Below are 14,711 nucleotides of genomic sequence, written 5' to 3'. Positions count from 1 at the left end.
TCTCTTCTCCCCTCCCTCCTGTATCTACCTCTTGCTTGTCATTAGTCTGCTTTCCACCTCCATTATATTGAGGCGCCTGCCTCCCGCCACTTCGTACCTGAGACGTTGACCGCCTTTCTCTTCCCATGGATGCTGCGTGACCGGCGGAATTTCCCCAGCACTCTCTCCACTGCCCCACGCCGCAGCATCTGCGGATTTTATCCTCTACTTCGCGTTGCCCTCGCCACCAGGTCTAACGCCATCTCAATCTCCAACCAATACACCGAGCCCATGAGACGACGCGAGTAAATAGAATTTTATCAGAAGGATTAGTTCCGGGTTGCTTCGCTGACGTGGATTGGGCGCATGCGCGCGGGCTGGGGACAAGGTGGCCCGAGTCACCGGCCTGGGTGGGCCGCTCCGGTTCTGGGGTTGCCCTCTTGACTCACGAGGGGTTCGTTTGTGGAGACTGAGCAGGCGAGAGGGACCCTGCTGTGATATTCACCCATTCCTTCACCGTTAACATGGCGATCAGCCAGCTCCGATCGCTGAGAGTTTGCACTTGCTTTGCGTGGCTGCTCACCCTCTTCAAACGACTGATCTGCAGGCAAGTCTCGGCGTCTGTCTCACTCTGGAGAGAACTCAGGGTTGTGTGGACGGAAAGGCACCAAACTTTGTCTGGGGAAAGAGTTGGGGGAGCCTGTACTCATTCCTCAGCGAGAGTCCCTTGAGCAGATTATCTGGTTGTGAGGGTACCTGGGTTTTCTTCACTGGAACAGTCAATGCATTTCATAAATGTTCTCGATTGGCCGCAAATCATTCAGATGAACAACAATATTCATATACGTCTTGGATAAGCGAGGCGAACAATTTCCTCTGTCAACCCTTTTCTCCATTTTTCGAATGTTTACCCCAGTATCCATTTTGTTTCGCTAATATTATTGATTAGTATTTGTAATCCGTGTTTCCTGTCGAATCTGCTGTTCTCGTTGTTCACCCTGATGTTGCCTTGAGCTATCACTTCTGGGGATGAAAGTTCAGTCACTTGCTGTTTTATCTGATGCTCTGCAATGAAATTCACAGTTAGGCTCCTTAAAACATTAGGGGCCAGATTGAAGAAGAGTTGAGTTTTTGAAGGTTTCTGGGATGTATGTCAGGGAAATTCTAATCATGGCAAAAAAAAAAGTGTGCAAATTTTAAATTGGCCCTCAGGAAGCTGAGGAGAAATGAGTTGGTGTGACATTGACTTCGGGTTGCTAATGGTTTGGACTGTGGGAGCGAATCTACAGACTCTCGGTGAGTCTGGGTGGACTCTCTTTTGCTTCTCTCGAACTGTAGGTGGTGTTTGGGCCATTCTGCCAGTAACTCTGTCTGCCTTGCCGCAGACAAAACGAAATTTCATGTATTATGACTAGCTACTTTAAAATACTGTGTTCTTGGTTTGCTCTTGTCCCAATTAACCTTATACCCGGAGGTCTCCCCATAGTCCTCCTGAATAGAGCGCAGCTTGGACAACGAGTTTGCTGTGTCTGTCAGATATATTAGTACATCATCGGCAAATAAATTGATTTTACGTTCTTCCTGGCCTGCTCTAAAACCCTTGATGTCTGGATCCTGGTGAATGGATTCAGCCAATGGCTGCATGGCTAATATGAACAGGGCTCCAGATAGTGGGCACCCTTGTCTACATGATCTCGTCACAGGGGAAGCTGGAGAAATTTGTCCATTGGTCACAACTTTAGCCTTGGGTGCATGGTACAGCACCCTTACCCAATTTATGAAAGTTGGCCCTAACCCCAACTTTTCCAGCACTTTGAATAAGAAATCCCACTCCAATTTGTCAAATGCCTTTTCTGCATCCAGAGCCACAGCTAAACCTCTCTCGTTTCTGGTTTGTGCCAGATGCATTATACTCAACAGTCTGCCAATGTAATCCGCTGCCTGTCTTTTTTGCACAAAGCCCGCTTGATCTTTATTTATTAGTTTCAGAAATGTTTTGCCAATCTATTTTCCGGGGCTTTGGTAAGTATCTTATAGTCTGTGTTTAACAGTGAAATGGGTCTATAATAAGATGGCATTAGGAGATCTTTGTCTTTTTTAAGTATCATTGTAATGATTGCTGTCGAAAAAGATTACAGGAGGGTATGGATTTCCATTGCCTGGTCTACCACCTCCACATAAAGAAACATCAATAAATCTTTAAATTCCTGATAAAACTTGGGTGGAAACCCATCCTCTCCTGGAGATCTGCTTTCCCTATCTCTTCTTCCATGAAGGGAAGATCTGGACCTTCCTGTTCTTCTGGGTCTAAATTTGGTAACTCTAATTTAGACAAGAACTCACTGGCTTTATCGGACCCCCCATCAATTCTGATTTATATAAACCCCCATAGAATTCCCTGAAGGTCTCATTAATCTCGTTAATTAATGCGTGATCCTGCCATTCCCAGTTTGTATCGCATTGACCGTCCTTGAGACCTGTTCTGTCCTCAGCTGCCAAGAAAGAACTTGGTGGACTCTCTCTGCCAATTCATGCTAAATTAATTTTTGATCTGGGAGGAAAGTCCCCTAGTGGAGCATCTTCTATATTGAGAGCCATTCCTATTTTGTTTGGAAATTTGAGCAGTGTTACAAAGAACAGTTTTTTTTAAATTAATTTAATAAGTTCATGGATTCCGAGCATTTCTGTGGCCATGAGGAGTTAGTTCCACATTTATATGGCTTGTGAGAACTTGTAACTGTTCACTGAGTGTTTGAAATACAGCTGTTTTTCACATGCCTGTACTATGCAAATGAGGCATTCTTGCTGAGTCTGACCCTTTATCTCACTCCAGAGTTGTAGCAGTATGGCTGACTTTGTATGTCATTCTAAAATAATAAATCAAACATAATTGTCAGAAAAATGCTGTTCAAGGAAGCTCTTTAGTTGTATTATTAGTGGGTATTAGATGTTGATCTTGACAGTGATATCTGCATCCCGAAAATGAATTTTAAAATAACCCCCCATCTTTTATTCTCAACCTGGTACAATGTCATTTAAATTTTGATTCTCTGGATTATCTACCATGGATTACTTTTCTCACAGCACAATTACTACTTCACTGTCAATCAAGTTTTTTGCCTTCTTTTCATTAAGAAATTTTATACTGAATTGACTAAATTAGTGCAAATAGTTAAGATTTCAAGAAGCCATTTGAAATATTGATGAAAGTTTCAAGAAGGCAAATTTCCGTTTTTAAAGATTTGATTTATTTATGTTTGCACGACCTATTGGTACCTCTTGGATCTTTTTAAAATGTACAGTACAACTCCAATTATCCAAAATCAGATTCTCCAAAATCCTCAGATATCCAAAATTTTTTAAAAAGTGGATAGACAAGGAAATCTGAAATCCTCAGTTATCTGACATTTTTTCGAAGCGAAACATTGGGACGTTGGGTTCCTGGCGGCAGCAGCAACGGATCTCGGGCTCCCGGCAGTAGCAGACCTTGGGCTCCCAGCAGCAGCAGTCCTCAGGCTCCCGGTGCTGGCAGCAGTAGACCTCGGGCTCCAGGCAGGAACAGAACCCTCGGGCTCCCAACACAAGCGGGGCCTCGGTGGGGAAGTACCCGGTACTGACCATTTCGGATAATTGGAGTTGTACTGTAATTTTCTTGAGCTCTTTTTGGTAACCCTAAATTCTCCTTTGGCTTCTTTCCCTTCTAATTTATATTAACTCTCAATTGTTTCTTTTAAAATACAGATATTCTGCCACACTGTATCTTGTTAATTCAAGATTTTTTTAATTGTCATGTACATGTACACAATCCTTTATCTGAACATCTAAAATCCAAAAAGCTCCAAAATCCAGCAAGTGGGGAGAGAGACCAGCAGCGCGAGTCGGGTGGGCGAGGCGGGGTGGGGGGAGACAGCAGGGCGACTGGAAAGGGGTGGGGGTGGATACGGCAGCACAATTCGGGTGGACTTAAATCTGGCTTTCCAAAACCCGGAAAAATCCGAAATTCGGAACACACTGTCCCCCCAAGGGTTCCGGATAAAGGATTGTGTACCTGTAATAAAACAGAAAATGTGATATTGCACAAAATTTCCTTTAGTCTTCCGTAAGGCGGACAAAATTTGCTATCAGCAAAAATAGCCCAGCGCCCCTTATAGCCAGAGAAAGAAAAGCAGAGAGAGTCCCCACCAGGATCACTGAATGTCCATGGCTTTACTTCCAATGCTCCTGCAGCCTTTGCATTCACACAACCTTCAGTCCAAACCATCAACAACCCGAGCTCCAAATGCACACCTCTGACACTATCGGGAAGCCTCCAGCACCATCTTGGTTTTGATACCTGATACCCCTTTACAGCCAGTCGCGAGCCACTCTCCAGCTGTCCGCAGCCTGGAGTGATTTAGTTGGCTGTAGTCGCCAGCAGCCCACATCCTACATGGGTACCTCGCTTTGAGTCACTAACATCTGCTGCCTAGGTGTTCTTCAGCCTCTGAGCCTTGGTCGCTGTCCTGTGTGTTGTCTCCCCTGCTTCTCCTCAGATGGGGGGTTGGGGGGGTGATATCCCCATTATTGGTGCCATGCACCAGTTGTCCATTTCCCTGAAGTCTACAGTGCAACAAAATAATGTTGTCTGGTCCATGGTGCAGGACAGGGTAAAATGCACGTTCAGACATAACACATATACTGTAAACATTACATACAGTACGTGTGCATATATATGTAAACATGTGAATGTGTGTGTGTATACACACACACACATTTTTTATAAAGTAATATTCTTTATAAATATTAGTCACAGAGCATTGTTTTAATGGTCATTCAGCAAGCTTACTGCTGTGGGAAGAAGCCATTCCTCAACCTGATGATTCTGGCTCTGATTCTTCTGTACCTTTTCCTGATAGGAGTAGCTGGAGAGATAGGGGTCCTCCCTGATTTTGACAAGCCCTCTTTAAACAACAATCCAGTTTTTTTTTAATCCTTTTTGGGGAGGGGATGCTGCTTTTATGGACCTGTGGATTGACCTCCGATCTGATGCTCGACACTACAGCAACCATACCATAGAATGATGCAGCTGGCCAGGACAGTCTTGATAGAGCTCCTGTGGAAACTCGACAGAATGGTGGCCAGTAGTCTTGCCTGTCTCAGCCTTCTAAAGTAGTGCAGTTGCTGTTATGCCTTCCTGAGAAATGAGGAGATGTTATGTGTCCAGGATAGGTCACTGGTTAAGTGAACTTGGAAGAACTTGTTGCTCTCCACTCTCTCCACAATCATCTCCTTTGGCTTGTCCATGTTGAGACTCTGGTTGTTATTCTCAAACCATTTCATGAGATTTTCCACCTCTTCTCTGTATTGTGACTCTTTGCTGATGAGGCCAACTATTGTCACATCACCTGCAAACTTGAGGACTCTTGGAGCTGGATCTGGCATTGTAGTCGTGAGTCAGGAGTGGATTGACCACACAGCCCTGAGGTGCACCAGTGCTCAACTTAATGGTGCTCGACGCTCTGTTACCAATCTGCACAGACTGCAGTTTTTCTGTGAGAAAGTCCAGAATTCAGTTACAGAGAGGGGTGTTGAATCTCAGCAAGGACAACCTCTGAGGTATGATCACATTAAATGCTGAACAATCAACATCAGCCAGGCAAATGAGGTGTCATTCTTCTGGTGGGTCAGGATGCAGTGGAGGACAAGTTGGCAGCATCATCAGTGGAACATTTCCATCTGTAGACAAATTGAAATGGGTCCAATGTTTCTGGGAGATATGCTTTGATACGTTCCAACACCAAATGTTCGAAGCATTTCATAATGATGTAGGTAGTTGTTGAGGCCTGTTACTGTCACCCTCTTTGGTACCAGGATGATGGTGGCTGCTGAAAAATCCATGGGGACAATGGACTGCTGCATTGACATGTTGAAGACCTCCGTAAGGACTTCCATCAGTTGGTCAGCACAGTCCTTCAGTACCCAGCTGGGTATGTTGACTGGTTCCATTGTCTTGTGTGGTTCACCTTGGATAGGATTCTCCTCACTTAAGCCATGGCTATGCAAGGGGCCTGTTTTTCAGGGGGAGACTGCTTTGGCATCAGCCTGTTCTTCTCGTTGAATCATGCATAGAAGATGTTGAGTCTGTCCAGAAGGGAAGCATTGTTGTCATTGACTCACAAGGTTCTCTTGTGATCTTTTTGTTTTGATACCTTGACATGTGTGTCTTGTGTCACTAGTGTCACACAGCTGACTATGAATCGTCTGTGCGTACCCACGCTTTGCCTTCCGAATTGCACGGGAGGGTTCAGTCCTGGCTGATCTTAGTGCCAACTTGTCTCCTGTCCTGAGGCTGCATCTCAAGCTCTGAGAAGTGCATGGACCTCTACATGGTTAGCTATAGTTGTTTAGCATTTGATCTCTGTGACATCCTAAATGAACGATAATGTTGCCAGTCGCTAAGCTCATATACTCGTTGATGTTTATGAAGCCTAACCCTAATGTGTAGGTGGCCGTCTACCTGAACAACTCCAATCTGCAGTCTCATAGCAGTCCTGTAGCGCTGCTGTTTCCACGCCACCCACCCCCCCCCCCCCCCCACCACAACCTGGTCACATCCTGATCTCCCTGCCAACTGTCTTAGTTTTCTTTTCCAGCAGTATATAAGCCAAGGTTAGCAGGATGAATATGTTATATGAGTAACCAAGTTGGGGGCAAGGGGCAGCTTTGTATGCAACAGAAACGTTGGTGTACACTCAATCTAGGGTGTTCTTTCCTCTGATGGCAAAGCAGACATGGTGTTGTAACCATGGTAGAACAGTTTTCAGGTTGGCATGGTTGAAGTTGCCAGCTACAATTATGCAATCATGCAATATATGACAATAAACTCATTATTATTAAATACAGTAAAACCCCTGGTATCCAGCACCTATGGGGATTGGTAGATGCCAGATCAGTGAAGTTGCCTGTTGCTGGATTGGCAAACTGACCACTAGGGTTGCCAACTTTAAATATTGAATTTTTTGCCTATTTACTTTCTGTGTTATTTTAAAATTCCAGATAACAGGGATTTAACTGTATCTACCATTGATTATTGGAGTGAAACATATGGTGTCCTAAATTCCATTTGGTTATGTGGCTCATCTTTGATTTGTGATTTTTATTGTTCTTGTTGTATAACTTTTATGAAATTTTAAATTCCATTAATCACCCAAAATCCATAAATCCATGTATTGTGCTTCTTTATGAGAAGGTTGTAAATTAATATTAGAGAAAGTAGTTAATTAGTATTCTTTTGATGAACAGGTTCATTTATTAAATAATTGATGCAAGAAGAGAAATCCATATTTGGTTACAACTGTTGATTTGCTTATTTCGCGTGGAGAGGCAGTTTGACAGCACAATGCTTTACTGGTGAAGGAACTATAGTCTCTGGATTACAAGTTGGGTTGCTTATAATCAGATGAAGCTTAGAGATAAGTATTCTTGTATCCATGCTACTTTATCTTTCAAGGTGATCAGTGATGATGAAATATTCTTGGTTGGCTGCTGTAGGACAGACATCTTGTAAATATTATGAACTTATTAGAATAGTTCGAATTTTAAAAAGTATGCACTACATACTTTATGCACTACATACTTCCATTTGAATAGTTGTGGACATTTTTTTAAAGCTATTATTGGCTATCTGAGCAAATGGATTCCCTGTTCTAGATGGTGTCAAGCTCCAGTTATGTTGCAGTTTAACCTATGCAGTAAGTGAGAGGAAGTGGGGGCATTGTGGGTGCTTGATATTGACAAAGGATTCAGGAGCCTGGCCTAACACTGAAGGAAGAAGTTAATCTTACAACAGGTGGGTGGGGGAAATCTACTGTCTAAAACTATGTGGTCAGCTTAATGGAGCCCCAGCAATTGTTTTTAATCCACAGTTTGGAAAAATTAGTATACATTTCTCTTGTTGGATTTTTTTTTAATTTTGCAAAATCAACTTGTATACAGAATTTTATAACTGATTAGAATTTTTTTAATGGATGAGATATTTTTGTTTTGTCTAAAGATTATTGAGAAATGTGGCTTAACCACAAGGTAGGGTTTATTTTCAAATTGATAAGGAGTTGAGGTTAACATTAACATATATAACATTTATGTTATATAAAAACGAGCTTCCTTTTGAAACCAAAAGGAATGAACTTGATCATTTTTGGATCAAGAAGGTACTATTTTGTACTTCACAGGCACAACAACTTCAATTTTACCCAAGCTTCTCTTGAAGTAATGTTAATGATTGCTGACATTTAACAAGCTATAAGAAAGAGTCTTTCTGCTCTATCAGTAGGTCAGAGATGGCATACCAATTTTTTTTAAATTGAGGCTTGAGCTTGGAAATTGGAACACATCATGTGAATGAATAGTTGCCACACATTAGTGGCATGCTCTATTTGTAATTGTAGCCAAACTATTAAACATTAACCTGAGTTGTATTGCTCAAATGAGTTAATTTTTTTTTATTATTGAAGGTTAGCAGTTGTTCTCATTCTTCTGGTGTTTGATTAACCCAAGCCAAAATTCAGAGGACATCTCTTTCATGCAATATTATTGTGCACTTGTGGAAACCAATCTTCTAGTTCTTTGCCAAACAAAAATATGGTGTGTAAAATTATTATTGAAATAAATGTTCTTTTTAAAGAATTTGAAATGTTCCACAAATATTACATTTTTTTTTCCCTCAAGGTCTGGAAGGGGTAGAAAATTGAGTGGAGATCAAATAACCTTGCCAACAACGGTTGATTATTCATCAGTTCCTAAACAGGTATTTATTTTGGAAAAATACTCTCTTCCTCATTTAGTTAAACTTAATGTATTGCTGTTACTTGGTCTAAACTGACAAGAAATTGAAAGTTAAATTTTAAATTGAATGCTAGTAGTTTACGAGTTAAGTTGGAAACTTCTGCAAAGCTATTCCTTAGTTTGGAATCTATGTTATTCATAAGTATGAATGATTGTGAATTATTATTATTTTTTAATCTGCAGGTTAACTTGGATTTAATAAAAACATTATCCTTGCTAAAATAATGCTTCACTGTACGCACTAACGTCTCAATAGCATAAATGGTCTGAACTGAATAGCATTAAACAAAGGCTACAGATGCTATGATATTAGTATACATAAACGTTAGGGGTGTGAGCGCTCCAATGGATGTTGAGGATGGAGCGGAGACAACGCTGGTGGAAGCGTTCTAGGAGCCGTAGGTGGTGCTCGAGATGGCAGAGGTCGACAGCATCGAGTCCACGCTGCTGAAGATCCAGCTGCGCTGGATGGGTCACGTCTCCAGAATGGAGGACCATCGCCTTCCCAAGATCGTATTATATGGCGAGCTCTCCACTGGCCACCGTGACAGAGGTGCACCAAAGAAAAGGTACAAGGACTGCCTAAAGAAATCTCTTGGTGCCTGCCACATTGACCACCGCCAGTGGGCTGATAACGCCTCAAACCGTGCATCTTGGCGCCTCACAGTTTGGCGGGCAGCAGCCTCCTTTGAAGAAGACCGCAGAGCCCACCTCACTGACAAAAGGCAAAGGAGGAAAAACCCAACACCCAACCCCAACCAACCAATTTTCCCTTGCAACCGCTGCAATCGTGTCTGCCTGTCCCGCATCGGACTGGTCAGCCACAAACGAGCCTGCAGCTGACGTGGACTTTTTTACCCCCTCCATAAATCTTCGTCCGCGAAGCCAAGCCAAAGAAGAAAGAAGTATACATAAAAATGCTGGAGAAACTCAGCAAATCACGCAGCACTCTTTATGTAGAAAATATAAAGATACATAGCCAATGTTCCTATCCAGAGCCCTTAGTTAAGGTATGAGCAATAAGCAGAAAGGTGCCTGAATAAAATGTTGGGGGAAGGAGTACAGCCCCACAGACAAGAAAGAAGTCATTAGTGAATGTGGGTGGGAGAGCACAAGAGAAAAAAACTGAGAAGTGATAAGGAGAAGGGTTAGCTCTCTGAATGGAGATGACAGGGGTAAAGAGCTGGAGGAAAGGTGACAGAGGGAAGGGGAAGAGGAAGAGGACTAATGGTAATCTGAAACATCTGTGATGATGGCATCAGTTTGAAAATGCCCAGATGGAATATTAGGTGTGGCTTCTCCAGTTTGCAGGTGGCTTTGGTTTGGCAGTCCATGGACTGACTTGTCAGAGTGGGAGTGGGGCGCGGAATTGAAATGGTTGGCTACTGGGAGATCCCGTTATTCTTGCAGACAGAGTGAAGGTGCTCAACGAACCTATCTCCCAGTATGTATCCAATCTCTCAGATGTAGAGAAGGGTACAATGGGAGCACCGGATGCAATAGACAACCCTACAGATTCACCAGGGAAGTGCTGCTTCTCTTTGAAGGACTGTTTGGGGCCCTAAATGATGGTGAGAGAGGAGGTGTGGACCCAAGTGTAGCACTTCCTGCAGTCATGGGGTGAGGTCCAAGGGGTCAATTAGTGGAAAGGGATAAGTGGATGAGGGAATCCTGGAGGGTGTAGTCCCTGTGGAAGGTGGAGAGAGGAAGATGTGTCTGGTGGTGGGATCATGTTTGAGGTGATGTGAATTACAGAGGATCATATGTTGGATGTGGAGTGATAGGTGAGGACCAAGGGATTCCTGTCCTTATCGCACCTAGGATGGGAGGGGGCTGGGGCAGATTTGGCGAAAATGGAGGAGATGCAGGTAGGGGTGAGTTGATGGTGGTAGCGGGGAAGCCATGTTTTTTTTTTCAGAAGGACACCTCGGAAGATCTAGAATGGAAGTGCTCATCCTGAGAGCAGATGCGACAGAGACTGAGGAATTGAGAGAATGGAATAGAATCCTTATAGGGGACAGGGTGTCAAGAGGTGTAGTTGAGGTAATTGAGAGAGTTGGTGGGTTTGTAGAAAATGTCTGTCAAGAGTTTGTCTCCTGAGATGGAGACAGGGAGATCAAAAAAAGGAGTGTTTCAAGAGATGGACCAAGTGAATTTGATGTCAGGGTGAAAGTGAGTGAAGTGGATGAACTCATCATGGGTGCATGAGTCAGTAACAATGTCATAATCAGTGTAGCTGAGGAAGAGCTGAGGAGCTTTGCATGTGTTGTCTTGTAGCATGGATTGCTCCACATAGCCAACAAAAGGGCAGACATAGCTGGAACCCAGTGGGTACACGTGGCTACCCCTTCAACTTGAAAGAAATGGGAAGAGTCAAAGCAAAGGTTATTGAGGGCGAAAACAAGTTCTGCCAGGCAGAGGAGGATGATGAATGGGGACTGGTTAGGTCTATTGGGGAGAAAGAAATGAAGGGCGTTGAGATATTCAGTATGGGGAATGGAGATGTACAGACGTCCAAAATGAAAATTAGGCCATTGAGTTCAGGGAATTGGACGTTGTTGAAGTGATGGAGGGCATGTGAGGTATCATGGATACAGGTAGGGAGGGACTGGACCAGGGAGGGAAAAATGGAGTCAAGGTTAGATTGTATCAGTTCGCTGGGGCAGGAGCATGTGGAAATAATAGGTCTGCCAGGACAATTGGATTTGTGAATCTTGGGAAGGAGGTAGAACTAGGCCATGCAGGGTTTGGAAACAATGAGGTTGGAGGTCATGGAAGGGATATCACCAGAAGTGATGAGGTTAGGGATGATGTGTGATACAGTGCTTGGTTCTTTGATGGGGTCCTGTTGAAGCTGGAAGAGGTGTCCGAGAGCTGTCATCTGGATTGAGCCAGATAGAAGTCAGTGCTCCAGGCCACATCAATGCTGCCCTTGTCTGAGGTTAGATAGTGAAGTTGGGATTAGAGTGGAGGGCAGAGCGTTCCGAGGGAATAAATGAGGCGAGTGGTGAAGTTTCGACTATTGATGTCTCGGCAGCAGTTGGAAATATAACTCATTGAGTTCATTTAATAATAATTGTATGTTGTGCATTAAAATCTAAGCTATTGTTTGCATTGTCCTATCTGAGAGTACACTATCTTGTTGAACATAGAGGGTAGCAGAATAAATATAAGAGTAGAGAAAGACTCATTATGGTTGTACTTGTATGGTATCAAGTTCAGAGTATTGACTGAATTGGAATTTAAGTGGTCTGGTGGGATGGATAAATGTCATAGGATGATAAAAAGGGAATTATTTCAGTGGAAACAATGTGTGTTTCCTGGCACAGTCCAGTTCAGTAAAGCTGCCAGTCACTTGGTCTTCATCCTTTGCTTGTTTGAGAGTCTGGGAATAAGTTTGTTGAATTGATATAGTGATTAGATGTTGCTTCAGATCTATTTGTCACTCCATGTCTCCAGTTCTTGAATTTATGTCATTCTGTACCCTTGTGCTCATTCATTATAATCTCACAGTAGCATTTTGTTTTCTTGTTAATGCGCATTTTATTTGTCACCTTTTTGTGTTGTTTTTTCTCTTGTCTACGTTCTGCTGGTCCAGTCACCCTGCAGGAAAGTGATGCTTGTCAGGAAGTGGAGGGCTTGTATGCTCGCTTGTGACATCTTGGATTTAAACAGATGTGGTCTGGATGGGAGTAGGATTTATAAAGCAACAAAGAATTCTTAAACTCTTGCTTTGCTGCCTGTCAAAATTGAGGGTTATACGTCATTTTGGGACCATTAGAATTGATCAAAATTGAAATTGACCTTTTATTAAATTTTTTTTTTTGTTTTTAATCGTTTATTTGAAAGAAAGAATCTGGCTTCCATCTTGACTCCAATTTGTATCTCTGCATTTATGTAAATGTTGGGGAATCTCAGCACAACTGGGCTTCACAGTGGACCTGATATTGATCCAATTCCACATAATCTAATCTTGTTTAGACTGTTGTGTGGCTCTATTTGAATGGCCAAGTGAAAGTCATCATGTTGTACATCCATTGGTTCATCTTCATCATTTCCAGTCACAATGTGAACCAACTAATTCACAGAATTGTCAAACAAGATTTTCATTTTTGTAGCTCATTGACTCTGCCCAATCTTATTATTTTATTTTTAGAGACTGGCTATAATTTCCTTAGTAAAATCTTCAAGGATTCTCCTTTATATTGATGTACAGCTAATTGACTTGAATTCCCCATATTCTCTCTTTTTCTCTTAAATAGTGGGATATGTTTGCTGCCTTTCATTTGTTCTAAGCTTCATACAATAATCAGTTTTTTCACTATCTCCAAAGCCATAGCTTTCAAAATCTGGAAGTGGGTCATCAGATCATGGGGTTACAGTAGTGATTTTCACTTTTAGCTTTGCATTCTTTTGACCTGTTTTCCACTACTAGAGGAAGTTTTCTGTCATCTTCTGTGAAGGCAGGCATTTGTAGAGGGTGTGAGGTGGGGTTGACTCTGAATGCAGAGTTCGGGTAAAGGAGAAAGAGGGAAAAGGAAAGAGAGAGGGACTGAACTAAAGGAAAGGAAACATGGTGGGGGGGGGGGGGTTAATGTTAATGCCAATTCCGGTTGGAGGGTGCCAAAACGGAATACGAGGTGTTGTTCCTCCAATTTGTGGGTAGTCTCAGTCTGGCAGTCCATGATACCATGGATAGATAAATTGGCAAGGGGATGGGGCGGGTAATTGAAATGGGAGGCCACTGAGATGTCTCAGTCTGTGTCCAGTCTGTCCGATGTAGAGGAGACCACAATGGGAGCACCACATGCAGTAGCTGTCCTCTGCAGATGCACAATTTAAGTGTTGCTTCACTTGGAAGGGCTGTGTGGGGCCCTAAATGGTGGTGAGGGAGGAGGCAAGTGCACTTTTCTCACTGGGAGATCTGTGCTAAAAATAAACATATTTTGTTGTTTGGTCCAATCTTCTCTTTTCCCCATCCTTTTGACACAGTCGCCTGACATTTTGGCTCATAACTTGAGGAAAGGCTCAGGCCCAAAATGTCGATAATATAATCTTTATCTCCTTTGGATGGTGCAAGACCAGCTGAGTTCCTCCAGCATTTCTGTGTTTTATTTTAAAGTGATTTTTTTTTATCTGTAGTCTATAACAAAACTGAATTAATAAAACATTGAGGTGAAAAAATAGTGAGGCAATGTCAGTGGTTTATTTGAGAGTTTTCCCTCTGTCTACATCATTGCCAACGATCTCCCAGTGGTCAACCTTTTCATTTCTGCACCCTACTCCCTCACTGGCATGTCTGCCCATGGCCTCATATTGTCAAACTAAGACCACCTGTAAATTGAGGAGCAACATCTAATTTTCCATCTGGGCACTCTCCAACTCGACGGCATTAACTGACTTCTCCAGTTTCTGCTGGTCTACTCTCTGCTCTCCATTTCTTCTCCATCCCTCCGTCTTCTTTCCTCCAGTTCTCCACTCCCCTTTCTCTCCATCCCCCGAACCTGTTTACTGGTGTGCCCTCCATCCCTTATCCACCTATTACCTACTGCCTGTGGAGCTATGCTCCTCCTCCTGCCCCTCCCCCTCACCATTTAGTTCGGGTGCCTGTCTGAATTTTGCTCATAAGTTGATGAAGGGTTCAATCCTGAAACATTAGTTTTGCCTCTTTATCTTCGCTATGTAAAATACACTGTTTGACATGCTGAGTTTCTCCAGCTTTGTGTTTTTACTTCAATTACAGTGTCTGTAGACATTCAAGTTTTGCAAGATGTATTTGGTGGTGGGATCATGTGCGAAAGGTGCATCCAGCTTCAAGAGGCCGAGGAGGTAATAGATAGTAGCTGTAGGGATAATGTCGGGAGGAGGGTAGTCGGATTATGGTTAAAAGGAAAGGTAATAGACAGGTA

The 14,711-nt window shown here is 42.9% G+C and overlaps 1 protein-coding gene across 1 annotated transcript in view; it reads left to right on the top strand.

Moving 5' to 3' along the window:
* Positions 1-336: 336 nt before the first annotated feature.
* Positions 337-14,711, top strand: part of ebag9 (estrogen receptor binding site associated antigen 9) — a 31,434-nt gene continuing 17,059 nt past the window's right edge. The window contains exons 1-2 of the mRNA XM_069921094.1: positions 337-586; positions 8,686-8,764. Coding sequence (XP_069777195.1) covers positions 504-586; positions 8,686-8,764 — 162 coding nt within the window. The 5' untranslated portion in view covers positions 337-503. The remainder of the gene's footprint in view (positions 587-8,685; positions 8,765-14,711) is intronic.

This window comes from Narcine bancroftii, chromosome 2, assembly GCF_036971445.1.
Source record: "Narcine bancroftii isolate sNarBan1 chromosome 2, sNarBan1.hap1, whole genome shotgun sequence".
In the NCBI taxonomy this organism is placed as follows: Eukaryota; Metazoa; Chordata; class Chondrichthyes; order Torpediniformes; family Narcinidae; genus Narcine; species Narcine bancroftii.
Note: the sequence above shows the minus strand (reverse complement) of the source record. Positions and strands in the feature narration are given on the sequence as shown.